The 26,686-nt window shown below is 53.8% G+C and overlaps 3 protein-coding genes and 1 pseudogene across 18 annotated transcripts in view; 2 read left to right on the forward strand and 2 right to left on the reverse strand.

Moving 5' to 3' along the window:
* The window catches only part of SCMH1 (Scm polycomb group protein homolog 1), a 208,503-nt gene extending 205,200 nt beyond the window's left edge, over positions 1 to 3,303 (forward strand). For all 14 annotated transcript variants that reach the window (XM_043461722.1, XM_043461716.1, XM_043461718.1 and 11 more), the window contains 2 exons: positions 992 to 1,122; positions 2,177 to 3,303. In XM_043461722.1, the coding sequence (XP_043317657.1) occupies positions 992 to 1,122; positions 2,177 to 2,302 (257 nt within the window). In that variant the 3' untranslated portion in view covers positions 2,303 to 3,303. The remainder of the gene's footprint in view (positions 1 to 991; positions 1,123 to 2,176) is intronic.
* Positions 3,304 to 3,385: 82 nt separating this feature from the next.
* LOC122437144 lies at positions 3,386 to 3,792 on the reverse strand (annotated as a pseudogene).
* Positions 3,793 to 4,444: 652 nt separating this feature from the next.
* On the forward strand, positions 4,445 to 13,950 carry SLFNL1 (schlafen like 1). Of its 3 annotated transcripts, none has more exons than XM_043461728.1 (4): positions 4,445 to 10,004; positions 11,756 to 12,256; positions 12,366 to 12,509; positions 13,090 to 13,950. In XM_043461728.1, exons 1-4 carry the CDS (start codon positions 9,588 to 9,590, stop codon positions 13,216 to 13,218), a joined length of 1,191 nt encoding a protein of 396 aa, XP_043317663.1. In that variant the 5' UTR covers positions 4,445 to 9,587; the 3' UTR covers positions 13,219 to 13,950. The 3 variants fall into 3 exon arrangements, with proteins under 3 accessions (XP_043317663.1, XP_043317662.1, XP_043317661.1); XM_043461727.1 differs by having other exon boundaries at positions 4,445 to 9,974; positions 11,753 to 12,256; XM_043461726.1 differs by having other exon boundaries at positions 4,445 to 9,974; positions 11,753 to 12,256; positions 12,366 to 13,226.
* Positions 13,951 to 15,568: 1,618 nt separating this feature from the next.
* Positions 15,569 to 26,686, reverse strand: part of CTPS1 (CTP synthase 1) — a 30,855-nt gene continuing 19,737 nt past the window's right edge. Inside the window, exons 10-19 of the mRNA XM_043461725.1 lie at positions 26,019 to 26,107; positions 24,779 to 24,873; positions 24,041 to 24,103; positions 21,766 to 21,809; positions 20,535 to 20,631; positions 19,334 to 19,389; positions 19,139 to 19,235; positions 18,462 to 18,606; positions 17,773 to 17,867; positions 15,569 to 16,447 (exon numbers count right to left, since the gene is read on the reverse strand). Of these exons, the coding sequence (XP_043317660.1) occupies positions 17,783 to 17,867; positions 18,462 to 18,606; positions 19,139 to 19,235; positions 19,334 to 19,389; positions 20,535 to 20,631; positions 21,766 to 21,809; positions 24,041 to 24,103; positions 24,779 to 24,873; positions 26,019 to 26,107 (771 nt within the window). The 3' untranslated portion in view covers positions 15,569 to 16,447; positions 17,773 to 17,782. The remainder of the gene's footprint in view (positions 16,448 to 17,772; positions 17,868 to 18,461; positions 18,607 to 19,138; positions 19,236 to 19,333; positions 19,390 to 20,534; positions 20,632 to 21,765; positions 21,810 to 24,040; positions 24,104 to 24,778; positions 24,874 to 26,018; positions 26,108 to 26,686) is intronic.

A 26,686-nucleotide genomic window follows, 5' to 3' on the forward strand; every position in this document is an offset into this window, starting at 1 on the left:
AGACCATGGTAAGGGGTTCAGCCTTATTTCAGGTATGCATTTTGAGGCTGTTGTATTGATTGATATGATCCAATTACTTTTTAAAAGTTGTTTTGACTGCTTTATGGAGAAGAGATTATTAGAATGATGTGAAGGGGGAAAGTGTGTAGAGATTGAGCTGTAACCAAGAGATATGTGAAATGCTTTTATGAGACCAGTTTTTTCAGGATGAGACCTGGAAAAGTTTCATAAAGGAGCTGATCCTTGAAACCAGCTCTTGTTTAGTTAAGTTAGAGTCTGCCAGAAGGAAAGGAGAAACTGAAGGGCAAGAAGGGGGCACATTCCAGGCAGAGGGGATGAAGCCTGCCAGAGAGCCATGCAGGTGATGACCGTACAGAGAACTCAGATCCCACTGGGGAAATGGCCAAGACTGAAATAAAAGCTGTAAGCAGAGCACTAAATTAACACTGAGATTCCTGGTGGCCAAGGCAAAGTTGTTTTCTGCCTCCAAGTATTTGGCTATAACGAAGTCAGCTATTCTCCAGGCCTTGGAAGAGACACAAGTTATAATTATCTGCCACTTTTTTTTCTCCCTGGGCCCCAAGGACTTAGCTCTAATCTTACCCAGCTCCCGAGGTATCTCTAGAAATGGTCCCCAGAGCCAAGGCAAAAGCAGCCTCACCCACCAGCCCCTCCCCCAACCCCAACCCAGATGCTCCTCTCACCTCATCACTACCCTTGACACAGGTTCAGACTCAGTCACAACCTCAGTGTGAAATTCCTTCTGACCATTTCCAGAATCAGCCCTATGCTTAAGATTTGAGTGAGGAAGGGTCTCAGGTCCTCAGTCGTCTTGTGGAAAAGCTCTGCTTGCCCCCGGTCACCTCTGGTTCCTCTGCTCTGGCGCTGCTCTAAGCCCACTGGTCACACAGGGCCCCGGGACAGGCTGTGGAGAGTGCAGGCGTACAGCCCAGTCCCCGCCCGTCACGGCAGGTGTCCTTCTCTCCTGCAGGGCCAGACCGCCGGGACGCCTCTCGACTGAGTGGCCGGGACCCCTCCTCGTGGACGGTTGAGGATGTGATGCAGTTTGTCCGGGAAGCTGATCCCCAGTTTGGACCCCATGCTGACCTCTTTCGCAAACACGTAGGTGCCCCTGCCTGACCTCTCCTATATCCGCCGGGTGTCTTGCTTCTGCAGTTTATAGACTCTTAAAGGGCACAGCGATATATTTGTTCCAAGTCCCTTGAAACTGAGCACAGGTGATCCCATACAAACTTAGAGACAGAGTCTTGGGTCCCAGATGGACTTCACTGGGCACTGAACACTCTAGTGTTGGATCTGATTCAGCCACAATCCTACTGGATCCCAGGACAGGACTCTTCTCTTGTAGGAGCACTTGCTTTCCTCTCTCCCTGCTGTGGTCTAAGGCCAAGGCCAGGTTAAAGAGTCCCTTGTTGTGTGGCCCCCAGCTCTCCAGCCTCATCAGAACCCCATCTTCTTATTTTGTCTGCTGTGAGCCCCAGCATCTTGTCAAGTGACCATTTGCCCCTGTGGCCAGGGACTGCCAAGGACCCCCCTGCAGTGACCAAACTCCTGATTTGGGGCTCAAACCTGGTTCCCAGTGGCCCCTGCCGCTTGGTGCTGCTCTGCACTCTGGGTGCTCAGAACAGCTCTGCTGCTTTCACGGGTCACCTACTCCTTCACGCCAGGTGGGCTGGAGAGTGCTCTTCGATCAGGCCTGCGGGTCTCACAGCTGCTCACCGAGTGCTTGCTTTGTGTGTGGCTCATGAGGAGGGCTCCCTGCTGCCCAGGAAGGAAGGTGACTTTCCAAATAGCCCTTGAGGGTCAATACAGAAATAGTCTGTGATGAGTGACAAGGACACTGACTGGGGAGGCTTCCTGGGAAGAGTTAGGATTGAGCTTGATCTCAGAGGTTTGGAAGGGCAGGGAGGGCTACCTCTCGGGCAGCAGAGAAAGGAGATTCCTCCAAACATGTATGAAGAGCTTAACCTGGGGGGTTCACTGGTGATGCTGGAGAGGGGTGGTTAGAGACAGAGGTGGGGAGAACAGGCAGGCTTCAGCGTCACAGCAGGTTCACAGGGCTCCGTGTGGCTGGCACCTCCCCGGAGGGTCTTTGGTGAGAACCTGGGTGGACAGACCACCCAGGCCTCTGATGGCGCCCCCCTCCTCCCCCCAGGAGATCGATGGCAAGGCCCTGCTCCTGCTGCGCAGTGACACGATGATGAAGTACATGGGCCTGAAGCTGGGGCCTGCGCTCAAGCTCTGCTACCACATTGATCGGCTGAAGCAGGGCAAGTTCTGAGCAGGGCAGTGCAGCCGGGACGGCCGAGGGGTCCAGCAGAGGGGGCTCTTCTCCCAGGAGGGAGGGCCGTCAGGCACCTCAGCAGGGTCCGAGGCCACCTCAGGACTCCAGGAGGCTGTGTGGAGCCACCCCACTGCCCCCTCCTGCCATGAGATGTCCTTCCATGAAGGACCGAGGAGCGGGGTGTGCGGCCCAGGCACTGCTCTTCCCTTCAGCCCCGTCTTGGCTCTGAGGTCCCGTGTATTTATTTCTCAAGCCTGGGTGGCCTCCCTCCAGGAGTTTAGACCGAACACCTTCCAGGTGATGGAGGAAGGGGCTGACCTGTGAGGTCTCGAAAGATGGGGCCCTGAAGCAACACTCGCACCGGGTTCCCTTACCAGCTGCTGGGCCTGGTGGTGTGGCTCCCACAGCTCCTGCCTTCTCCTCACGAGATCCACAGATCCCAAACTCATGGTGCAAACCTCTACCTTTTTTAAAAAGAGATCTTTTCTTATTATTAATTTATTGTTTCTGGCACTTGGGCAAGCCCTCCAGTTCATACCCCTCTTGCTCCAGACACTGGTTTCAGGAGGAGGGAGACCCACACAGGCCCTCTCCAGAGAGCTGTGGCCCCTTCTCAGAGGACATCACCCAGGCACCTTCTCCTTGGGATGGACAGACCTACCAAGCCTTGACCACGTCATCCAGCACAGGGAGGAGAGGGTCCCTGTCATCTCCCCTCTCTCCCTCCACTGGCCCTCTGCAGCCCCGGCCTCATCTGTGGGAACAGGAGTTCCTACCCTGCACTGCCCCGCCACAGCTCCTTGCCCTGGCCAGAATTGCTGCCAAAGAAGGCCCTAAGATGGATGGGAGAGAACGGTCTCTAGGCTGGAGTCTGGTTGCACCCACTCCACTGTCCACAGGCTTCTTTTGTAAGCAAGTCAGCAGTTCAGCTGCCCCCGCTGCCATCTGGACTTATTTTATGTCAATTTGTTTATAAATAAAAAACAATATAGATGCCAGTGTCTTTGCAATCAGTTGCCAGAGAAATCAGTATGCCTCCGAAGGGCAGGTCACTCCCCTTGCCTTTGTCATAACTCCTTGTTTTTTTTTTTTTTTACAAAAGTTTATTGTTAAATGTACAATAGGTTCCAAGACAACACATCATTCTAGCTATAGGCGGCAACAGATATCATGGTAGGGAATCCAGGTGTTTAAACAGGAATGGAACTAAGGGTCATCACTGCCTCAGGCGCAAGGGAACAGCTTACTTTTTGCCAGATTTCTTAATTCCACCAGTGGCCAGGGGGGCTTTCCCCGCGGCCTTTGCTTTTAGCTCCTCGAGTTTCTTCTGCTCCTCCTTCTGCTTCTGCTTGAATGCCTTATCTCATCCATCTCCTTGGCTTGCTTCTTGGGCTGCTTCAGGGGCTTCTTCTTGCCACCTTCGCGGCCCGACATGGCGCCTGCCGCCCCTTCCCCAGACCCTGCCACCGGAAGCGGAGCTCCCCGTTCAACTCCTTGTTTTTATTTATGAGGAAACTTGGACCGGATGCTCCCTGAGTTCATGTGACTCCAGCAGTCCCTAAAGAACAGGCTGTCTGCCAGAGGCCCACTGGGGCCCAACCTTGGTAGCCCCTGGGGAGCCAGTGTGCAGTCCATGCTCTGCCCTCAAAGGGCTTTGCCCTGGTGCAGCAGACAGCAACGAGCACGGCAGCCCTGGGAAGCCCGAGCAGAAGGGACAGCGTTAGGGTCAGCAGCTGCAGCGACCTTCCGTGGCAGGGGTGAGGAGATGCAGGCTAGCCTGGCCTGCAGGGTACCCCTTGTGCCGTCCAGGGGCCAGGAACTCCAGTCCAGCCCCTCCCTGTTTATAAAGGGGCCACAGCACAGTGCAGGGTACCTGATAAGAGGAACACATCATTGTATACCCCACACACTGCTCTGTGTGAATTAGAATGACCCCATTTAATCTTCACAGCTGCTGCTGGCTGCTAAGTTGCTTCAGTCGTGTCCAACTCTGTGCGACCCCACAGATGGCAGCCCACCAGGCTCCCCTGTCCCTGGGATTCTCCAGGCAAGAACACTGGAGTGGGTTGCCATTTCCTTCTCCAATGCGTGAAAGTGAAGACGTTCAGTCATGTCCAACTCTTAGCAACCCCATGGACCGCAGCCTACCAGGCTCCTCCATCCATGGGATTGTCCAGGCAAGAGTACTGGAGTGGGTTGCCATTTCCTTCTCCGAATCTTCGCTGCAGACCCACTTTATAGATGAGGAAACTTAAGCTCTGATCATGGCAGGAACTGCCAAAGTAGGCATTTAAAGCCAAGTAATCTGACTCCAAGGCCAAGGTCCCAGCCAGTGCAGCTATTTTTTGTAATGCTTTGGGTGGGTCCTTTCCCGTCTTTGGGCCCGTTTGGCTATGGGGGGGTTAGATAAGACCTGTAAGGATCATACCAGTCCTCACCAGTGACTGGTTCTAACATGGTCTTTTCCACTTGGCCACTGTGAGGTTATAACCTTGGGCCCCCTGCAGCAGTCAGGGTCAGGGCTGCTGAACCAGAATAAGCCCATTTTCCACAGATTCCCAGACCTGTGTTCAGTGGGCTTTACAGTTCATTCAAGGTACTCCCAAAGAGGGCCTTCCTGGGCCCTGATGATGAACTTTTGAATATGAGAGTAACACCAGCATACGCAGGCAGGCCAGACATGCTGCCCGTCCTGGCTTGTGGAGCAAACTGGTTCCCACCCCACCCTGCCCCTTGTCAGCTCATCAGGGAACACTATTTAAGGACTTCTTATGCTAAGTTATTTATGCACATTAGCTCTCTTAAACCTCACTACATCTCAGAGATAGCCACCATATTCCCCCATGTTAAAGATGAGGAAACTGAAGCTTAGAGAGGTGAAGTTACTTGCCCCAAATTCCATAGCTAATGAAGGGTGTGAGACATCATACTGCCTACAACACCCACCAGGTGGCTTTTGTCTTAGATCCCGCTCACCATGCAGACTACACAAGCTACGGCCGGGCCTTTGTAGGCAGTCACTTTGAAGACTATCAGACCGCAACTGCTGCCAGCAGGCCTTTTCAGTGGGGTAGTCACTACAGAGCCCACAGTCACCCAGGACTGTCATTTGTTGCCCAGGCTGCAGCTCAGGTGTAAGGGGGTAAGACATGCCAGGGAGAAGTGGGGCTCACCTTGGCTTAGAAGCATCACGCCCCAGGGCAGCCAGCGACTCCCCAGTGCCATCGGCATAGCTTCCAGGTCCCTGGGCAGGACGTGCCTCCTGAGTCCCGGCCCTTAGGAAGCCCCCAGGAGGATGTGTACAGTCCATGCGCTGCCCTCCTAGACCAGGTGCCTTACAGCCAGGGGGCAGTTCCACTATAAGCACTGTTTCCTTGAAATGGTCGACATTCCATTTTTATCTGGTTGCCAAGGGAACAGAACCAGAAGGGTAACCAGATGTCATATTCTGCAGGAGGAGAGAGGATTTGTTACCCTTTCACTTGTGCTGCCCTAGCCTCTGGGGTCAGAATTGAATTTCATTTAAGAGAAACGACAACCAAGAAACCCAGCCTAAACTTTTGAAACTATTTCACAAAGCCAAGCTTTCTAATAGTGACCCAGTCATCCAAAGAAGCTGAAGCGGTCTCTGGCAGGTGAGACCACACCACTGACCCCGACAGCGCAGCCACCCATGGAGCAGGAAGGCATATGGGAAAGCGGGACTGAGCACAGAGACCTCCTGAAAGCAGCTTCCCATGCCCACCCTCATTGCCACGACAAGGAGAGATGTTGACTCCGGTGCTGAGGAACATGAGGAAAGGAAAACGCAGGCCCTTCAGGAGAGAAGAGTCCGGCCCCACTTAGTGCTGACTCCTTCGAGAACCTCTGTGCCCTGTCCCACTCCCCACCTGCCAGCCACATCACAGCCTGCGTTCCTGGGCTCTGCTCTGTCTTGTCCAGGCCATGAGTCCTGAGCAGAAGTGTCCGCACCACCCTCTTTGGTGTTCTGTGGAACAGCCTAAGGCCCTTCTCTGGGCTGGGGCCCTGGTGGGCCTGGTAGACACACTGTTTCTGCCCTCATGCGCAATGCCATGGCCCCTTCTCAGAAGAGGCACAGGTCACTTGTCGCTCATCTTTACAACCAAGGCTGAAAGTGTGGAAATCGTTCTCTGCTTGAGGGACTCCAGACACACTATCCTCCCCCTGTCACCCCTCTGCTTTTTGCAGTCTCCTTTAACTTAAGGGCCCAAGTCACCCCATCCCACCAGGGAAGCTCCACAGCTGGAAACCTGCAGGCCAAGTGAGAGAATTACGTATTTGTACTTGGCCTGCAACAACCAAAGCCGCTGAGGATGGTTCTGGGGGCCAGCAGCCAGTAGGTCCCAGGGTATAGGCACCAGGCCCGAGATACCTTTGGGCTGTGGGCCAACCCTGTCAGAGGGCGGGCAGGAATGCACCAGCCACTGGTACACGAGGGAGGAGTCAAGGCAGACTGGAGTGTTCCTGGGGCCAAAGGGCGAAGGCTGCATCTGTCTACACCCCACCCTACCCTGAGTCCCAGAGTTTGCTCTCCTGGCATCCTGTCCTCTCCAGCATAAGGCTGAGCTCAGTCCCCTCCCGCACCCCAACCCCTGCGCCTCAGCTGGGGTTCCTAGGCAGTTTGCTCAGACACCCATGCTTTTGTGCTGTCAGGGATCCCAGCCACGGGCGCCACCCAGTGGACACTCCAGATAATGTGAGAAGAGCCCTATCTATTGCCTCCCTCTGCCCCTCATCTTTGGGCCCACCTCACATTCTTAAATTTAAATTCAAGAAGTCTTTTACCTCCGGTGCCGAGGAGGGTTGTCCGTAAGGTCACAGACATCCAGTAAGAGGACTGAAAAGAACTGCTTGTTCCACAACACTGAATTCACGTCTTGCCACCACCTAGCTCTTACAAAGCCTGGGGTGCTGTAAATAACCCAGTTACACTGCAGTGCATTTCAGTATTTAAAATATCATTTTGCAAATGTATTTAGTGCTTACAATGAAAGTTTTTATCCCCCCGGCCAAAAAAAGATGGAACTGATGTTCAACTCACATAAGGTTAACAGAGCCCAGGGAAATATGTAATACAATCATTTAAAGAGATTTCCAGTAAGAATGGGGAAAGATTTGGCACTGAAATCCGTTTGGGAAATTTCATGCCAAACAGCTGGTTGATAGTGAGGCACCTGGAGAAGGATGTTACGTTCACGTTTGTTCTCTGGTACATGTCTCATCTGTCAGGGCACCTCTCCTGGCCCGCTGTCAGTCTCTGCCTAATTCAACATGGCTTGAGTTAACAGCCTAGAATCAGCCACAGCCCCCCTTGTACGCTTTCTGTGAGAACAGCTCATGATGGCAGAGTCTAGAAAGGCCTGAAGAGGACAACCCCAGAGAGCTTAGAGCTGTTACCCCATAATTCTTGGCATGGATGCAGAGGCCAGGCATGGATGCAGAGGCCAGGCAGAACTGGCTGCAGGGTCCCTCCCCAGAGCCTCACAGTACCACCTCGCAGGGCCTGGGGCCTCTTCCTTGCCCCCACACCACAGTCACCTTGCTCAGGTTCCCCACCCAAGCTTCTGCCTCAGTCCCGCAGGGAAACACAAATTCATTCCCATCTTCAGAACCGGCTGCTCAGAAGAGGAGGTCAACCTTTGCATCTGCCCTTGGACACCACCCTCCGCCCCGCACCCCATCGGGGCTTGCAGAAGCAGTGGGAAAGTGCTGCCTACATCTGCATAATGAAAAGCACTGTCACAGCCCCACCCACCCAAGAACAGATTTCTGCATTAATAAAGACTGTGTATCACCCAAATCTTGGTACCTGTCAAAGAGCAGGTGACAACCCTGTCCTTCAAGAGATGGCAATGCTTGACCTATTTCTCAGGGCTCTTCAGGACAGGAACCATCTCCAGCCCTGGAACCAACTGCATTCAGATCCCTGCTCAGGGAGCCTGGGATTGGTAACTGAGGTGGGAGGTGAGGCCCAGTGTGGGCACGAGGGCCTGGAGAGACCTGGCAGAGGGAGGAAGTGTGTCTTTAGCCCCTGGATTCTAGGAGCTGTCAGGAAGGAGCCCACCACCAAGCTGCACGGGACATCTGTCTACATGGGGGTGTGGCGTCAGGGAGAAGTGTTCCTGATCCCCTTCATGGCCTGCCTGCTGGAGGCATTGTCAACTCTCCTGAGCTCACAGAGGTGGCTGCACAGGCCCCGCCCACTTCCCACGGGCCTGGCTCCCCCTCCTGAGCCAAGCCCCTAAGCGCCCTGGGGAGCTGCTGGCCAGGGGTCAGGGGTCTGTGGGAGCTGAGGGCTGGCACCTCCCACGCTCCCCCAGGAACCATCAGGACATGAGGGTCCTAGGCCTTCCTCTTCCGCCTATTCCCGTTTGCCCTGAATGTCCCCACTCCAGCAGTGGTGGGCCCCAGACCCTGACTGCCTTAAGGATCCAATCTGAAAAGATGCAGGCCAGCCGTACCTGCCACAGAGACCGGAGGCTGGGTGTGTGTGGGTGAGTGGAGGGGCTGGTGTGTGCACAGCTCAGGAGCAGGGTCCCTGGCCTAGTGAGAGGTGGTGGGGGACAGACCCAAGGGCCCAGCTCTGACCCTTCCTCGCCTCTGCTCCCTGGACCCAAACCAGAGGATTTGGTCTAGACAAGCCTCCTTATATGTATATATGCAAACGTTGTTGTTCTGTGAGGGGCCACAGCTTCCATCAGTATACCCAAAGCATAAGAGCCTCTCTCTAAACCCTCTGACCCAGCCTGACCCCTTCAGAGCCTCTGCTGGGCTCACACCAGCTTCAGAGTAGGCAAGAAGCCCAGGGGGTCCGTGACTAATCCTCAGAGCCCTGGGTTAATGCCCCAGCCTGGGGCTTCCTGAGGGAAGACGGGCCCACTGGGGCCAATGACAGGATATGGGGGCCCTTCAGAGACCCGAGTTCTGCCTCTGCCCCTCTTTGGTCGTATCCCCTCAGTCTTCCCTTCTGTTGAAATGGAGCAGCAGGCGCACACGCTCTGTTGGCTGGCTCAGCTCTGACTCCCCTCTTCCCTGTCCTAGGCCTTGGGTGGGCGACAGGGCCCCTCCTGCTGGCCCTCTGCCCACCCTCTCTCTCTGGCCCTCCTCAGCCCCTCTCAATCTCTGAACCTCCCCGGAGCCTCGGCCCCCCCGAGTCCCCTGGGAGGCCCCGGGCCGGGCTGAGAGCCCAGGGACCTGGGAGGAACAGCCAGCAGTGAGGAATCCTAGAAGGCCCTCCAGAGGAGGCCCCTCCACCCCCGCCATGGAGCCCCCAGGCAAGCAGCCCCTGCGGGAGCTTCCCCCAGAAGAGCCCCCGCCTGAGGACTCGGGTGCCGAGGCAGCTCCCAGCAGGCATGTCCTCTACGTGGGCCACCTGAACCCCCAGTTCTCCGTGCCGGTCCTCACCTGCCTGCTGAGAGACGCCCTGGAGCGGCTCGAGCTGCCGGTGGCGCGAGAGCACATCGAGGTCGTGCGGCGGCCACGCCAGGCCTACGCGCTGGTGCAGGTGGCCACCCCCAAGGACACCCTGGCCTCCCTGACCCGGCGCCTGCACACGGCCTGGGGGCAGCACCAGATCATCAAGGAACTGGTGGCCCGCGGGAAGGAGCCGGTGCTGGGTGACGGCCGGGAGCCTTCAAACCGCCGAGAGGTAAGCCAGGCTGCCCCCAGCAGGCGGCCCGCCAGCCCCAGAGCCTCCCTCGGAAGAGGCCTGGATGTGAATGGCCTTGCCCGGTGGGCATGAGGGGTGTCTTCAAGGAACTGGGGACAAATTGGCAATTTTGGGGCTGCTACTCCAATAACCATGGTCCCAGAGGGACACTGACCCTTGGAGCTTGCCTCCAGCCTGGAAGCAGGTGAAAGAAGGCCTGAGTAGCAGACCCTCCCTGCACCCATCTACAGCCAGCATGTGGGTCCGGCCAGGCCAGGCCCAAGCATATATAGGGGTCCTGACCTTGGCTGAGCCTTCTTGGCTGACCTTCTTGTCATCCATTCAGTTGACAGACACCTGCTCCAGGAGAGCAGGGCTTGACCCTGGCCTCAGGGAGCCCTGCTTCTATGAGCTGAGTCAGACCCTCCCGGGGCGGTAGATGGGGAGGCAGCCTCGAGCAGGAGGAGGACCCAGGAAGGTCCTCACTGATCTCTGAGGACAGATTCCCCAGGGAGTAAAACCCAGGCTGGGGCTTAGGCAATGGGACCGACTCCGTGGAAGGACATCCCTAGCAGAGGGATGGGGCACATACCAGGGGCCGGGTGAGGGTGGCGGCATTGGCAGGATGGCCGGTGGCTGCCTGGGGGGACTGACAAAGAAAATCAAGCCGGAGGGGAGGGCTGTGAGACTACATCAGTGCCAGCAAAAGTGGGTTTTTGTGGGGGAGGAGGGAACAGTCAACTCACTTTTGAGGTGGTGGTAGGCTGGTGATCTTGAATTGTCCTTCTTGAATTGAATTTTGAATTCTTGAACTGAATTTCCTTCCGGATGAAGGCTCCATGACATTGAAACTGTTGCAGAGCTAAATGGGCTTACATTTCAAGACCTGTGGCCTGATGGCACGTTTATATGACAGTTGAGGCTTCTCTCAAGTCTTTGCTAAACTTGTCTTCTCTGGGAGCTGCTGGAAGGGCTAGGACTGGCTCTCATCACCACATCCCAGCCTGTACTGAGCTCCCAGCCCTGGAAGCTGCTTTTGGAGGCTGGAAGGCAGCAGGGAACCAGGGAAAGGTTTTCAGGACAGAGTGACTGTGGGACTTGTATCTGGGGTCAGTGATAGAATGAATAGGACGAGGAGAACCTGGAGGCAGGGAGTCTGATGGTGAGACCCAGACCAGGGCAGCGGCCCTGAGCAGGCTGCTCCCAGAGCCCTCACACAGAGCAGAAACCATGAAAGGGACTCGGGAAGGCCCAGGGATGGGAGAGATTCAGGAGGACTGGATCAGCCAGGCTTTCAGGGAGATTAGGAAGGGGGTGGGATCTTTGGGAGGCCCTCTCAATTCAGAGACCTGCAGCTGTGTCACAGGGGACCTCAGGGCGCTGAGGCATCTTCCAGAATGGTCCAACCCTGTGTCTCCCAGGCTAACGCAAAACCCAAGTGGGCAGAGAGGCTGCAGGTGTCCCAGCTCCCTGGAAAGGAGAGCTCCTCCCCACAAGCCTCCCACAGTTCACCTGGGAAGAGGGCGGAGCACGGGCTGCTTCAAACCCTTGATGCACAGGGTTTCCCACATGGGCCCCAGCATGGTGGGCAGAATTAGATCCCTCCGCGCGGGAAGGGCATCAGGATGCCCTGTGTGGGCTGGGCTGGGCCGGGCCGGAGTGGTGGGGATGGGTGCGGGGAGGGTGGAGGTGGGGGTTCTGGCTGCCTGTCCCTCCGGGTTGGCTCCTAACTCTTGCCGGGAGCATACACCCTGCTCTTGCCCCCACCCCTACTCCAGCAGGAGGAGGACTGTGGCCCCAGCCGCGGCCCGGTCCTGGGCTCCAGCCCTCCGCGAGCCAGGCCGGCCCAACCCCTTCCTACCCGGGCACTGGGCCTGCAACGAGTCTCCCCCAGCTGGCCCAGCGGCACGCGCTCAGACAGCGCCATCACGCACCAGGGCATCCTGGGCCAGGAGCGCCTGTTCCAGGGCGCCTTCCTGGGCAACGAGACACGCAACCTGGAGTTCAAGCGCGGCGGCGGCGAGTACCTGAGCCAGGCCTTCAAGCACCATCTGCGGCGCTACGTGTGCGCCTTCCTTAACAGCGAGGGCGGCAGCCTGCTGGTGGGCGTGGAGGACAGCGGCCTGGTGCAGGGCATCCGCTGCAGCCACCGCGACGAGGACCGCGTGCGCCTGCTGGTGGACTCCGTCCTGCAGGGCTTCCAGCCCCAGGTCTTCCCCGACGCCTACAAGCTCACCTTCATCCCGGTGGTCAGCACCTCCACCACGGGCACCCCCCTCAAGGTGAGCCCTGCCCCTAGGCTGCCCGGGAGCCAGCGAGGCAGGACCGACGACGGGGCTGCCGCACGCTCTCCGGTGCGGCGCCCGCAGAGCTGCCGTTGCCCTTCCCAAGGTGATCCGCCTGAGCGTGCAGGCCCCCAAGGCCCAAGCTGAGCCGCAACTCTACGAGACCGACCAGGGGGAGGTGTTCCTGCGGCGGGACGGGAGCATCCAGGGCCCGCTGTCCGTCCGCGCCATCCAGGAGTGGTGCAGGCAGGTGGGTGGCCCAGGCCGGCCAGGCGGGGAGGGGGCTCCTCAGCCATTCACCAGGCAGGCCTGGGACCCTCGGGTTCCCCACCGGTGCTCCCACAGGGAGCAACAAGCCCATTGCATCCCAGATTCCTCTGCAGTGTAACTGGAGGAGCAGGGAGCACTGTGTCAAAGCTTTAAGACAAACCGGAGAACTGTGTACCGCACTGGGGGGAGGTCCTTAAGCTGGGGGTGAGTGCTTAAGTGAGTGCTGGACGCAGCCTCAGAGAAAAGCTTTCTCAAGAGGGGAACATCAGGCGACACAAAAACAGAAGAGGACCAGGGCTGACAGAAGGACCGGGCGAGAGGCTGTGGAGGACAAGTCACCCCAGGGTCTAGGAGGCTGGCAGGACTTTGCCCAAGACCCCAGGGCTGCCTTGGTCAGGGGACCTGGCTTGTCCACTGACCAGGCCCAGGGTGGTGCCCAGTGGTCTGGAGCAGGCACCCCGCCACTCCCTGGCTCTCTAGGCCTTGCCGCCCTCCCATCAGTTGAGCCCCGGTTCTCAGCCATCGTCAGCTCAGACCTGGCTTCTCCCGTGTCCCCTCAGAAGTGGATGGCCGAGCTGAGCAAGCTGGAGGACAGGCTGCAGGTGCTGACGGCCGAGAAGGAACAGCTCCAGCAGCAACTGCAGCAGCAGCAGCACCGGCCCATCTCCTGCACCTGCTGCGTCTTGTGAGGGCCCAGCACCCCACCTGGAACATGCAGGGCTTTCCTGCTTGACCCCAGGTCCCCCCAATAAAACCAGTCTGGGCTGCTCAGAGGTGGACGGGAACACTGCACTTCCTGGCTCCTACGACACCGTGCACACAGGCTGGTCCCCACGTGGTGTCAGTCCTGAGCAGACCCTGGGCTGTGTAGCTAAGAAACTGCTCTTAGAATGAGCCCTCCCCCCAAATCCCACCCCAAGGGGCCTTACTTTCAGAAAGAACTGGGCCAGTGCACTCCCTGGGCTGGGCTGGCAGGGACTGTCCTTCTCCCTGAAAGGCTCAGGTAGCCCTGGCTGGGGTCTCTGAACTCCCAATGGCTAGGCAGTGCCAGAAAAGGATTTGTCTTGGGAAAGCCCCTCTGCAGATGGAGGCACATGGCTAACTGCAGTTACAGAGCCGTCAGACCATCCTGCAGCCCCTCCCCTGGCTTGCTGGAATTTGGGACTAAAAGCTCTTTAATTACATGCACCCAGGCCAGAATGATTCTTTCTAGAACATTTGGCTGGTTGGCTGCAACTTGGCCATGAGTCCCATGCCCAGCCCACCTCTGTCCAAGAGACTGAGCCAGCCCTGGGCTCCTCCCCACACAGAGCTGTGAGGAAAGGAGCCTGGATGGTTGGGGTCCAGTCCATCTCAGCTTGAAGACCGGGTGCTGTGCTTAGTCATGTCCAACTCTGCGGCCCCATGGACTGTAGCGCTCCTGCCAGGCTCCTCTGTCCGTGGGGATTCTCCAGGCAAGAATACTGGAATGTGTTGTCATGTCCTCCTCCAGGGGATCTTCCCAACCCAGGGATTGAACCCAGGTCTCCTGCACTGCACGCAGATTCTTTACCAGCTGCGCTGCCAGGGAAGCCCTGAAGAGCAGGACAACAGACAGGGCAGCTGGTGCCCTGATTCTCTCCAGCACCTGCACAGGAAGGAGACGTCTGACTTCTACTCCGTGCACCCTCCAGCCACCAGAGAGGATTCCTGCTCTGGCTGTTTCCCCTGCCATCTCCACCAGCAGAGCCGGGGACACTGCAAAGCCAAGGTCTGATCATGCCATGCTTAGATTCAAAGTCTTCCAAGAGCTCCCCATCTCAAGAGCAAAGCACCACACCCCTCAGGGGTGCTCCATGAAGGCAGACCGTGCCCAGATCACCAGGGATGAAGAGAAGGACAGGGAGTGAGGACAGGGAGTGGGGACAAGGAGTGGGCCCGGCTCCCTCCCCAAGGAGAAGTCCTGGGCACTGGGTGACCCACACCAGGCGTGAAGGCAACCCTTCTGTGCCGTCTCCACTACAGCCCTCGGCCCTGGTACCATCCTAGTGGGGCTGGCAGGCCCCGGAAAGTCATTCTGGGGCTCCTTTTTCTAGGTTATGTAAGCAGGCAGCACTTGACTGGTCAGCAGAGGCCCACTCAAAGCAGGGGAGGGCACAGCTGACCCCACGAGGTTTTGCAAACTGCCCACCAACCACGTCCTCCCTGTTGTAGGGAGCTGCTGTCACCGACAGGCATCAGAGCCCTCAGTTTGGGGACTGGCTTTTATAAAAATGACTGAAGACTGACGGGACCACCAGACGGGAGAAGGGGTCAGAATTCACCCAGTCAGCCACACTCAGAGTTCCCAAACCAGTATGGAGTCCTTTGTAAGTGAAGAGGCCATGAGACTTGCCGACAGACAGAGGCAGCTGGGTTGGCCCGGGTCAGGGGGCGGTGCTCCCACACAGGCTTCTAGGCCTCCGCCGCGATGGTGGCCTTGGACTAGCGGGGGTAAGACAAGAGGGAGCCTGCTTCCTTCCTGGGTCTCCCTGATGGAGGAACCAGGCCAAATGGTGAGAAACATTTTTCTCCCAACCCCCAACATCAACAAGCAAAGGCTACTGACCACTGATGAGCAGCCCAGCCTGAGCCCTGGGCCTCGGCCTCAGACACACTGCAGAGGAGCCAGCTCACAAGCAAGTGTGCTCGGCAGCCAGGGGGCGGGTGGGTGGTCCCAGCATCACCAATGTGCCATGAGGAGCATGGATTCAGGGTCTCGAATTTCACTTTGGAGGAGAACCCAAAGGAAGATGACCCGCACTCAGAAGGCCAGGGCGTATGAGACAGGCAGGCGGCTGCTGGTCTACACCCAGCAGAGGGACTGGCCGAACCTAAATTTGAAGTCTTTGGGGGAAATTCTGGTTCCTATTAGGCTCCCCTCAGTTTTTAAACAAACCTATCAGATCCCCCACCTCAGGCTGCCCCCGGCACCAAGTTCAGGGGTCACACGCGGGCCAGCACTGTGCTCCGACGGCTCCCATCTGGCCGTGACATGAAGAGCATGACAGACAAGGTGTGTCTCTTGCTTTGCATTATTTATTTCTTAAGTTAGAGTATACACCGAGTCCAGCCAGGATATAACAGGCACACAGCTCCGCCTGTCGTTACACCACATTAAGAAAATAGCTTTTCATATTGCATTCCAACCGGAGTAACACCATTCTGGAAGGAGACAGTCCCCTTGAGCAAAGCTGTCTACATAAGAGAGGGGTTTAGAGTGAGTGTCCCAAAAAGATCCTTTGTTCTTTGTTAAGTGACCCCTTGATGCAAGGAGTGATTCTGGAGGGGACTCGCAGCCAGAGGACAGGGATTCAACACACTCAGATTTCAGGGAGACACAGAGTTCTCGCCATCTCGTGTGATGCCAAAGGGACTGTCCTGAGCAAATCCCAGCCGTGGCTGCCACAGAGAATCCCCAGCGCAGGGCCAAGCCGACGCTCTGTCTCGGGTTTCCCTCTTCCTCGTGGCAAGGGGTGCCCTTGGGTCCTGGCACCGGGTCGTGAGTACAGCTGGACTCGCCCCTCCGCACTCACCAGGCAACATGGCACACCCCGTATAACGGCCTCAGGGGAAGGAACAGCTGCCCGCGCGAAGCCACAGTGACTCGGGGTGGCCGCAGGGGCTCCATGACCGAGGGCTCCCCCGGCGCCCGGCCCTCACCCGCTCCGCCCCGACGTCCTGCCTCTCATCCGAGACTGCAGGACCGCAGAGGAGAGCGCGGGGCACCGTGCGGGAGCTGGTACACACGGCAGGACATCAAGTCAGAGTCTCCCGGATCCCTTCCCCCATAATAAAATAATCTTAATAAAAACATAATTTAAAGGAAGTGTCAAAAGCTGAGTGTAAAATCAAAGCTGTAAACTCTTGAAGTCCAAAGGCTCTCTTCAAGAATTATCCCTGTTTTAAAAAAAAAAAAAAAATTTGAGCAATTAATTATAGGATGCATGTTAAAATAGAAAAGTGAGGATTTGTAGTCAGCTGCTGTGGTAAACTGCCTGGTTTTCATTAAGGACCAGTGTTAGGAGCCTAACTTGAATCATGAGAAGCTAAATTTCGGATTCCTGTGGAATCACATGGACTCCACCTCTGCCCTGACACAAGCAGGCTTTTCCACCGCGCCAGCCTCCTCATGGTGCCACTCACAGGGGATCCCCACTTGGGGAGGCAGTTAGAAACTCCCTGTAACTGACCAGATATCTGCCCCTGTACCGTTAAAAAGGTTCCTTTCTTTCCAGGGCAGTTACTTAGATTATCAGATTGCCTACAGCAAACTATCTTGGTGAAGATTAATGAATACATGGAGGCTAAATGCTCACCTGGCAGAGAAGGCAACCAACTACCCCCCTCCTGATTCGGACCTCCTCCTCACGCCTGCCCACGTGGCTACAGTCATCACAGGCCAAGTGGCTGCTCGGCACGACCACGTGCCCATGAGACCACACCTACCAGTGGAGAGGTCCCCTGGTGGGGGAAGGCAAGGTGTGCAGGATTCGGGGAGGCCACCTTCCCATGCCTGAGGCAGGATCTCAGCTTCCCTGTGGGGGGACCCCCCCCCCACACCCCTGGTTCTCCTTTAGACCCCCCAGACACCCGGCTGACACCCCAGCCCCCTCTGAGCAGGTATTTCTGCCGAGCGTTCATGCAGTTAGCTTCATGGGATTTTATACAATTCTCGGCAGCTGCCCACAGCTACTGCACTTTATAAAAACTTTCCAACTGGTCACAAAAGCCAAACATTCCAAGTTAGTTCAATAACTGCTCTGATTTTAATGGATTTCCAGAATAAGCAATCAACACAAAAGTGTTGTATGTTTTGATTTTAAAGCACTTCCTGGTGAAAACTTGAGGGTCTGCAGAAATGACACCATGTTGTCACGCCTGTCACCTCCTTCAAGATCTCCAAGTTTATGGCTACATGAAATAACATGGCTCTAAGAATCCCGTTCCCCCAGATTAGGTCAGATTGGCACCTGAAAGCAGTAATCAGCAAGACGACAACTGCCCCGTGCCTGGTGTCGCCCCCACTGGAGTCCCCAGAGCAGGCTGGGTCGATGCACTCTAACTGTGGGGGGCCGCGTCCTCACCCATTTGATCCCCACAGTGACCTGACCACGTACACCCTCTGGCAGATACAATCTTTCAACACTAAACTTTCACCGATGCTCTTAAAATTCTGGTGTCACCACCATTCAGAACAAAACAAGCTTCAAAGTATGACTTACATTGTCACCATCAGTCATGGTTTATTGAGGGAAACTTCAGTTCGGTGATTTCAGAGTCAGGGGAGCTGCTTCCACTCCTGTCACTGTAGGTGTCCCTGCAGAATTCAGACGGTTTATTCATCGGCTCCCACCAAACACTCGCTTTACTTCCCTGATTCTGCAGCCACCATGGCACCCACAGGGATGCTCGTCTGCTCACAGCAAAAATCACAGACGTTATATATTTAGCAGAAAGCTGCAGAGGGATTTTCTTCTTGTTATGAAAGATATACATTTGCTTTATATCTCAGTCATGATGGTTAGGGACCCACCAAGACAGAGTTGCTCCTGACAAACACAGCAGTGGCACATGAAATCCCCTCGGGCTGTGGCCGAGGCATTCCCCCCACCGCCACCTCCCCGTGAAAACAACACAGTTCCCCACGGGCCACAGAGCCCGAGATGAGATCCTGGAGCCCAGGCACTGCAGAGTGGGGACGTGGCCACCACGCCGGGGGGCAAGGCCGGGGCGGCACAGAAGCAGCCTGAGAAAACCCCAGGGAAGGAGACGGTGCTTGTGTGTCAGCATGAGAAGCAGGGGCCCAGCAAGGCTCCCCAGTCCTGTGGCTTTGCTCATCACCGATGGTGTGCGGACGGCTCTCTGTAAGGAGTCAGTGACCTCCCAAGGGACTTGGGGAGCGTGACCTCACCTGGGTGAGAGCCTGCAGCCTTTCTGGAGGTAATGCGGGAGCCTCCCCACGGAGGCCAGGAGGAGACCAAAGTAAGGTGGGGAAGGCTTGATAGGTCTGGACAGAAACTCAGGGTGATACTGCACTCCGACGAAAAAGGGATGATCTGAAACAGAAGTGCAGAAGAGCCAGCCTCACCGTGTGTCCAGGAAGAGGGAAAAAAATCTTGACTGATCCACATTTCTGCACACCCTAAAATGATCTGAAAACAACTCATCTGGAGCCTGGGTAGAGGCAATCACAAAGCATGGGAGATGTGACGCCCTCCACCTGCAGACGAAGGTGAGCCCTCCTCTCCAGGTTCTGCCACCCGATCCTCACCCCAACACCCCAGCTCCCAGACTTGAACAGGACTGAGTCCTGCAGGTCACATGATTAGACTCAGGTACCAAGTCCAGGGTCTCATTCTGGAGAATGAGGACCTGAAGCCAGAGGTCAAGAGGCTGCCAGGGAAGGCCCTGGTGGGAGGCTGAGTCCCCCAGGGCTCTAGAACCTTGTCCCCAAGAGCCCTCCCCTGCCCAGGCGGTGCAGCTGCCGGATCTGGTGAGGTCAAGGGCAACAATTTATATTAACTGTGTTTTCCCCACATGCCAAGAAAACCTGAGTTTTCCACTAAACACAACTGCCCAAGCAAGCACCTTCCAACTCCACAATTTCCATTCTCTCTCCTTCAACATCTTGGCCAACAAACTTCAAGCCTTGCTCCTCCAAACACTTTTTCAAGACTGGATTCACCTGTGAAGCATGAAGAACAGTTTTGCTGGGCTCTCAGCTGTGTTTCCAGAGTAACAGAAAGAAGAAAATGTCAAAGGTCACAAAGCTCACATCCTCACCTCAAACCTGTGGCGGTGCCTCTCTTCCAGGTAATCTGGATCTCCGTAGAGTTTCCCTGGGAAAAAACCCACGTGACATGAAGGACCCTGATTTCACAAAGGCGTCTATTCACCCCACATCCTGCAGCCCAGGTTGCCTATTCTCATCTACCTGACCAGGCCCTTTGAAGGTTATTTCTGTGACTTTGCTGCCAATCCCCACTGCCTGCTCTAGCAGAACAATTCAGACGAATTCTTGGGCTTTTGATTCTCTGCAACCTAGAAAAACTATAACAGAAACGGACTTTCACCACCACCCCTCACACGCGACTACAGAGGCACCAGGGTTAAGTCAGAGCCACTAAGGTTACCCAGCGCCTGCTGTTCGCCGGGAACAAGAGTGGCATTTGCCAACAGGTGGATTCCCAGAGCCAAGTGAGACGCCCAAACCACAGGACCTTAGAACCAGAGGACTGGATGACCACCTACTCAAGTGACTCAAATTACGCTGCCTCAAACTCCAGACAGATGTATAGGTGCTCTGCCAACAATGGCAGAGTTTTCCCAGTGGAAGAAAAAGAAAATTCAACCCAGTAGTTCTTAAATTTCCCCTAAATCTTTAGCACATGTTGGTAATTGCTGTTGTTTGTCACTAAGTCATGTCCGACTCTTTGCAACCCCATGGAGCCAGCCAGGCTCCTCTGTCCGTGGGATTTCCCTGGCAAGAATACTGGAGTGGGTTGCCATTTCCTTCTCTGTGGGATCTTCCCCACCCAGGGACTGAACGCACATCTCTTGCACTGGCAGGCAGATCCTTTACCACTGAGCCACTAGGGAAGCTCACGTTATGTTAGTACGTCTAGAATAAACTCTATTTAGGTTAAACCAGATGAAACTGCCATTTCTGTGAGACAAGTGCTCAACATCAGCAGTTTCATCTGCTTTGACCTAGTAAGACAGGGAAGTAAGACTGCCATGGATTTCCCCCTAAGCGACTCATTCTGGTGAATGGTCCACACCCAAAGTTCCCCCAGATCCCCAGCTGTATTGCCTGTGACCCACAAGCATGGTGCTAACTTTGGCTATTATAGTGCTTCCTAAGGAGTGTCACTGGGAAAGAAGTAAAGAACTTCCCAAGTAAGAACAAAGCTGTAAATGCCGGCCTGGCTGTAGCACCGGGACTTGCGTCCTGCAGGCTGGGCTGGAGGGAGGCCACTCTTACTCATGACGGAGTTCTTGGTCTGGAACAGAGTTCTCCTCTTGCCCAGCCGCATGGTTCCACCCATCTGGCCAGGGTTGTGTTCTGGCATGTCTATGACCTGGAGATGTTCCAAAAACAAACACGTGCTACCAAACCCTGCCTCAATTAGGAGACAGACCGTCTGCACTGAGCGAAGAGAGCCTGCGAGGGGGTCCAGCCTTTCCTTAGAAGAGATGCTTGTGAGAGGAAAATGTCTCCTGATGGCCATTCTTAAACCTTTTCTGGGTGAGTGTTTCACCCTTCAGCCTGTCCTCCTGAGCCACAGGATCGGACATTTCTGCCCCCTGCCCTGGTACTTTGGATCCCAAGGGCCTGTTCTAATAGAGACTGACACAGTAGCATGGATATGAGACCAGACGTCTTATCACACGTCTTCTCCAATAGACTGACAGCTGCTCGAAGGAAAAGGATGCTTTTATAGGGCTGGCCAGGAACCGGGAGGAGCTTGGCAAACTTCTGCGGGACTGAGAGGACTTTTTCTGGGTTCCCCCACCTCCCCAAGGTTCCACGTCTCAAAACCTTTGCTCTTTTCACCCTGAGGTCTGATTATCAGCAAAGTTCAATTTCAGGTCAACAAACACATACTAATGCTCTTTAAGTACCCTGAGGTCAAGAGTCTTGTCCATCCTATTTATCACAACATCCTCGGTATCAAACAGGCCTGTCACGCCTGGGCTGGGGATTCAGTGATGAATGAAGGCACTGTCGGTCCCCCATGAGTCACATTCCTCTGATAGGAGATTTAACACAAGGAATGCCGGCCTCCTGGGCTTGGGCCCACGTCAAACAATCAGTCCTAACTTCCAGCAGTTCTTTACTAAGACGCCCATCTCCCGGGGTTGCTGGGGATTATTAAGTGGTACAAAGAAGTGAGCAAGTGCCTGGTACATAATAAGTGCCCACATAAGTGTTTCATGTCAATATTGTTCTAGAGCATTCCTGGGAATTACTTAATCAGGAACCCCTACCCCCACCCCCAGTGGCACCTGTCTTAAAAAACTTCCTGTGGCTAACTGGGAAGAGTAGTGAGAAACCATGTGATGAAGATAGAAAGTTCTTCCTTCCCAGCTGGGACATCTGAAAGCCCCGGTCCCCAGGGTTCTCCAGTGGTCTCATTTCCTGTCTCCAGCCCTCAGTCACGCTCATAACATCCCTTCCACACCCTTCCAGATGCTCCAGACACAGGACTCACCACGGGATGATTGGTGTTGGGGTCAAACTCTGTAGAATTAGCATCTGAAAAACCAAAATACTTTTGTTAACAAAAATAGTAACAACCAAACGGATTATTTAACAGTTTCATTCCTAAGCTCTAAGTCACAAATTCCCTCCTCAGTTTAGTTATTCAGTGACGAGAACCAAAACCAGGGATAACATTTTCAAGATACAAGGACACTCAACAGACAAAGGTGAATTGTTTCCCATTATATCTGTAACTCTCTGGGAAGTCAAGCTGTACAAAATGGTGAAATCAAATCAATGGTACAACCTGATAATCTTTACTTAGATAGTACATCCTTTTGATGGCTCTTAGACTGTCTCCATTTTTCCACCTTTTGTTTCAGACTGTATCTCTCTCCCAGGATCTCTCCTTGATGTGCAAATACTGTTTCTTCTATGTTTTTTCCATCCTCAGCATTGCACTACCCAACTGCCCAACTCAAGAGCTAAATCAAAAATTAATTGATTTCAAAACCCAAATATCCTTTACTGAATTTACCATCTGACTATAAGGGCAAGCACTGAAGACTAAAATAGAAAGAACCCAGTCCCCGGCACTGTCTGTCTGCTTGCTCTTTCTGTGTATCATATGAGGTTTCATCCCCCTCCAGGACCTAACCTGGGGCCCGGTCTCAGATGCAGGGAAGCTCATCTCCAGATCACCCACCCACATGGGGACCCCAGTGGGTGCAGCAGCAGGAGGTGATGGCTGTGCAGGGGTTCAGGGCGCCCAAGGGCCACCTCGAGTGGTAGGTGGTAGGACAGAGCTCAGAAGCCAGCACCAGTGCCGTTCTGCCTACAGAACCGAGCTGCTGCCTCCTCGGGGTTCCTGTGAAAAACTGTGAGATGACCCAACTGCGAGTTGGCCACTGGGAACCCCTCGTACTTGGTAAAGCCAGGTTGTGTTCTATTCCTCAGGTCACTTTGCTGATTCTACTTAGAACATATAAGGGTCCTGTAGCCGCAGTGGGGCCACCGTGCCCCAAGATTCATACCCCGTGTGGTCCCCTCCGCCCCAATGATGGCTCAGCCATGGGACACCTGGTAAGGGTCTACACAGCGGGCTTGTCATTTCGGGAGCCAGGTGGTCACCACGCCCTGAGGAAGCTCGGCTGAACTGGTGCATGATGAGACTGCCCCTCTGCCTCTGCTGGACAGAGTTGAAAGTAGGGCAGGCTGAGTTCAGACACACCACACTTAGCAGAAACCACAGAGTCCACTCAAACCAGAGAACACCAGGAGACAGGAAACCACTGCTGGGAGCCGCTGAGGTCCTGGCGAGCTGGAAGCAGCAATACAGTCAGTGAGGCACCGAGCCAACACTGGGGAGTGTCTCCTACTGCCAGGCACTGTGCTGGGACCATTTACAGGTACCGTTTCATTCAGCTTCACCAAGGGAAGCAGGGTACCACTACTACCTCCATTTTACACAGAGACAGAGGCTCAGAAAGGCTAAGAAAGTAGTTTGCCTAAGATCACCCACAGTGATAAAGGGACTTCCCTGGTAACCCAGTGGTTAAGACTCCACACTCCCAGTGCAGGGGGCCCGGGTTTGATCCCTGGTCAGGGTACTAGATCCCACACACCGCAACTAAAGATCCCACTGGCGGCAACTAAGACCCGGAGGGCATGCATGAGTGCTCAGTCGTGTCCGACTCTTTTGCAACCCCATGGACTGTAGCCCCCCAGGCTCCTCTGTCCATGGGATTTTCCAGGCAAGAATACTGGAGTGGGTTGTCATTTCCTCCTCCAAGGGATCTTCCTGACTCAGGGATCGAAGCTGCATTTCCCGCATTGGCAGGTGGGTTCTCTACCACTGAGTCACCTGGGAATCCCCTAAGACCCGGAGCAGCCAAATAAATTAAAAAAAAAGGTCAAAAATTTTAGGCCAGGTCTAATCAACTCCAGAGCCCAAGTTCATAATATTTGTACAGGCTCACACTGGCCAGAGTTAGTTTCCTTGCCATGCACCAGTTCAGGGTCCACAGCCATGGTGATGGGAGTGTGGGCATCTCCAAAGAAAGGGACAAGGGCAGAGATGGGCGGCTCACCATGCTCCCTCCTCCAGTGGCTAGCGGTTCTCCTGGAGGAAGGTAGAATGTTTTCTGTTGATACATTCAGCAGTTTCCCTTTGCTGTGGCTGTGAGATACTGGGAAACCAAGCCTGGTCTCCATGGCCCCCACAGCCCAATAGGCACCAGGAACATTCCAGTAAGAATTTAACACATTTTTAAGTAGACACTTACCTTGCCATCCCAGCACATTTCTTGAAAATTCAACCACTGCCAACTGCATTCCTAAGCACACACCTTGCAGGTGGAGGGAAAGCAAAAGAAACTCCATTGAAAAGGGAGTCCCCATATTTCCAACCCGCCTATGTGGACTCTGTATCCTGACTGTTCACAGAATTCAAATGACAAACTCTCATGATTTTCTGCTATAAACATGCAATCCCCTGCTATGTTTTATCTGTAACAGATTTCAAACATGGGGTTTAAGTGTATATGAAGACTTCAGGTTTAAGAGTCATGTGATCTTAGAAATAAATAATATTCTCTTCAGTACTTTAAAATTCAAGTTTTCTTATCCTCCCTCATTAAGTTCCCACTTAAAATGGATCATGCTGAATATGACTAAAATTTACAGCACCAGGGAGCATCCAAAATCACTCTGCCCAATTAGACAGCTGGTTTTCCAAACAAGGATATAAAACCCAGTCTCACATGTCCTGCCAAACAGCTGGTTTCAGTAAATGGACAAGATTTCCTAATTGCTATTTCATTCTCTCAGAAGTCCATGACAACTACATGGAGCTCAAGTTTAAAATGTTCATTTTAAAGAGGAGTTTAAATTTCTCAAAAACAGAACCCAAAGGCTTCTACTTGAGCTGCTATCTGGAGAGACAGCATTTATGTTTGATTTTGATAATCTCTGTTTATTGACAGGCTCACAGGGCACTTTTTCTTGTCTTTCCTACTCCTTACCCAAAAAAGGTTTCTTCTGTTTCCGAGCCCAGGAGATGGCTTGGATTTTTCCTTCAGTCCCTCGGACACCAAATCCTCCTGGAACCAGCACGCCACTGTGCAAGAGAGTACACCACAGGAAGCCAATTTCCACCAAGTCCAGCTCCCAGAAACCACCCAAGGAGTCACTTCCGAGACACTGCCGCCCTGAAGTCACTCCAGCTCTGAGGACTGTGATTTCAGTCCTGCCCATGACTTGTATAGAAACACTATGGACTTGGAAAATGCACACAAAAACATCCACTCTCCTTCCTAGTAACATCAAGAAAATGCTTATAACCAGGAAAAAAAAAAGATGGCATACGTAACTGTAATACCACTACTGCACAATGTTTGTCCCGGGCAGGGATTCTTCCCTAAGTTTGCATTTTTTTTTTTTTTACCCCTTGGCTCCCCCAAGTAGGAAGGGGGACTTTCCTGGTCAGTCAGCGCCACACTAACCATAGCTATATGGCTCTGTAACATTCAACTTGTCTAGGGAACCAGAAATTCTCACTGATTTTTTTACTGTTATATTAGATAATAGCCGCCAAAAAAAAAAAAAAAAACCATAGTTATGAAATTCTACTGATGGGTCCTCATCAAATGGTCTGAATGAAAAACCTTTTGTAAGCCTCATCCAGAGAATCCCCTGGTGGTCTAGTGGTTAGGACTTAGCACTTCCACTGCTATGGCCTGGATTCAACTCTTGGTTGGGGAACTGAGTTTTCATAAGACTTGAGGCACCAGAGGGGATTTTTGTCGTTTAATTAAAAACAGTCTCATCTAAAGATGCATGCAGTAAACATTATCAATGAAGTTAGAACTAGTTTTCTTCATATTAATTAAACTAATAAGCTGTGGAACTTCCTTGGTGGTCCAGTGGTTAAGACTGCACCTTCCAATGCAGGGGGTACAGGTCTGACCCCTGGTCAGGGAGCCAAGATCCCAACATGCCTTGTGGCCAAAACACCAAAACATAAAGACAGCCATCTTGTCACAGATTCCACAAGCACTTTAAAATGGTCCACATCAAAAATAGCTTTTTAAAAAACTGATAAGCTATATTTTTGTGAGGTTTCAGTCCTCCAGGGTGTAGCCCTTTCAATAATTAAAAGACATTTAAACAGTCAGATTATCTACCACCACGAGAGAGCACAGTACTGCATTCATTAAGACACACCTCGAACCCCTGAAAGCAAAGGTAGAGAGGTCTGCTTACTGGGCACTGCAGAGCTTCTGCCAGGCCTCGTGGTAGCGCACTGGCTCTTCCTGCAAGGTGCTGGGCTCCAGGTCCGTGGAATCTATGTACTGGGAGCAGTCAGAGTGAAGAGAAAAGAAGCAGGCTCGTGACTCCTGAGCACATTCTGTCCTGATCTCTAAACAATATTACCCGCACTCCATCTTTCGTAATTTTAATATAAAGTTTAAAAATAACCTTCATGTATGTATACTAATCTTTTAAAGATAAACTATGGCACCTTTCTTATATTTTAGACTGTGAGTTTCCTTCTCAAATCATCAAGCTTTGGCTCTCCATCTATACTCAGTCCGCTGGTGCAGACCCTGAAGTGTCCCCTCTGTTTAAGCCATCTCCCCCAGTCCACCTCCCCTTCCAGGAGGCTTCTCATGCTCCTCGATTGTGCTGAAGTATAACTTACATACAATGAAACACAAGCATTTTAAGTGTGTACTTGCATGAGTTTTGTCCCATGCAAAGGAGTGACCCCTACCTTGACTAAGATCTAGAAAGTTCCCCATGGTTCCCTCTGCCCCCCTGCAAACAACATCCTTCCTTCCTCCCGCTCCAGGCTCTGTTTTCTGTCACCACTGGTTCTGCCTCCTCCTGAACTTCAGACAAATGGAACTATGCCCTGGGTAGCCTTCCGT

Source organism: Cervus canadensis, chromosome 2 (assembly GCF_019320065.1).
Source record: "Cervus canadensis isolate Bull #8, Minnesota chromosome 2, ASM1932006v1, whole genome shotgun sequence".
Lineage (NCBI taxonomy): Eukaryota > Metazoa > Chordata > Mammalia > Artiodactyla > Cervidae > Cervus > Cervus canadensis.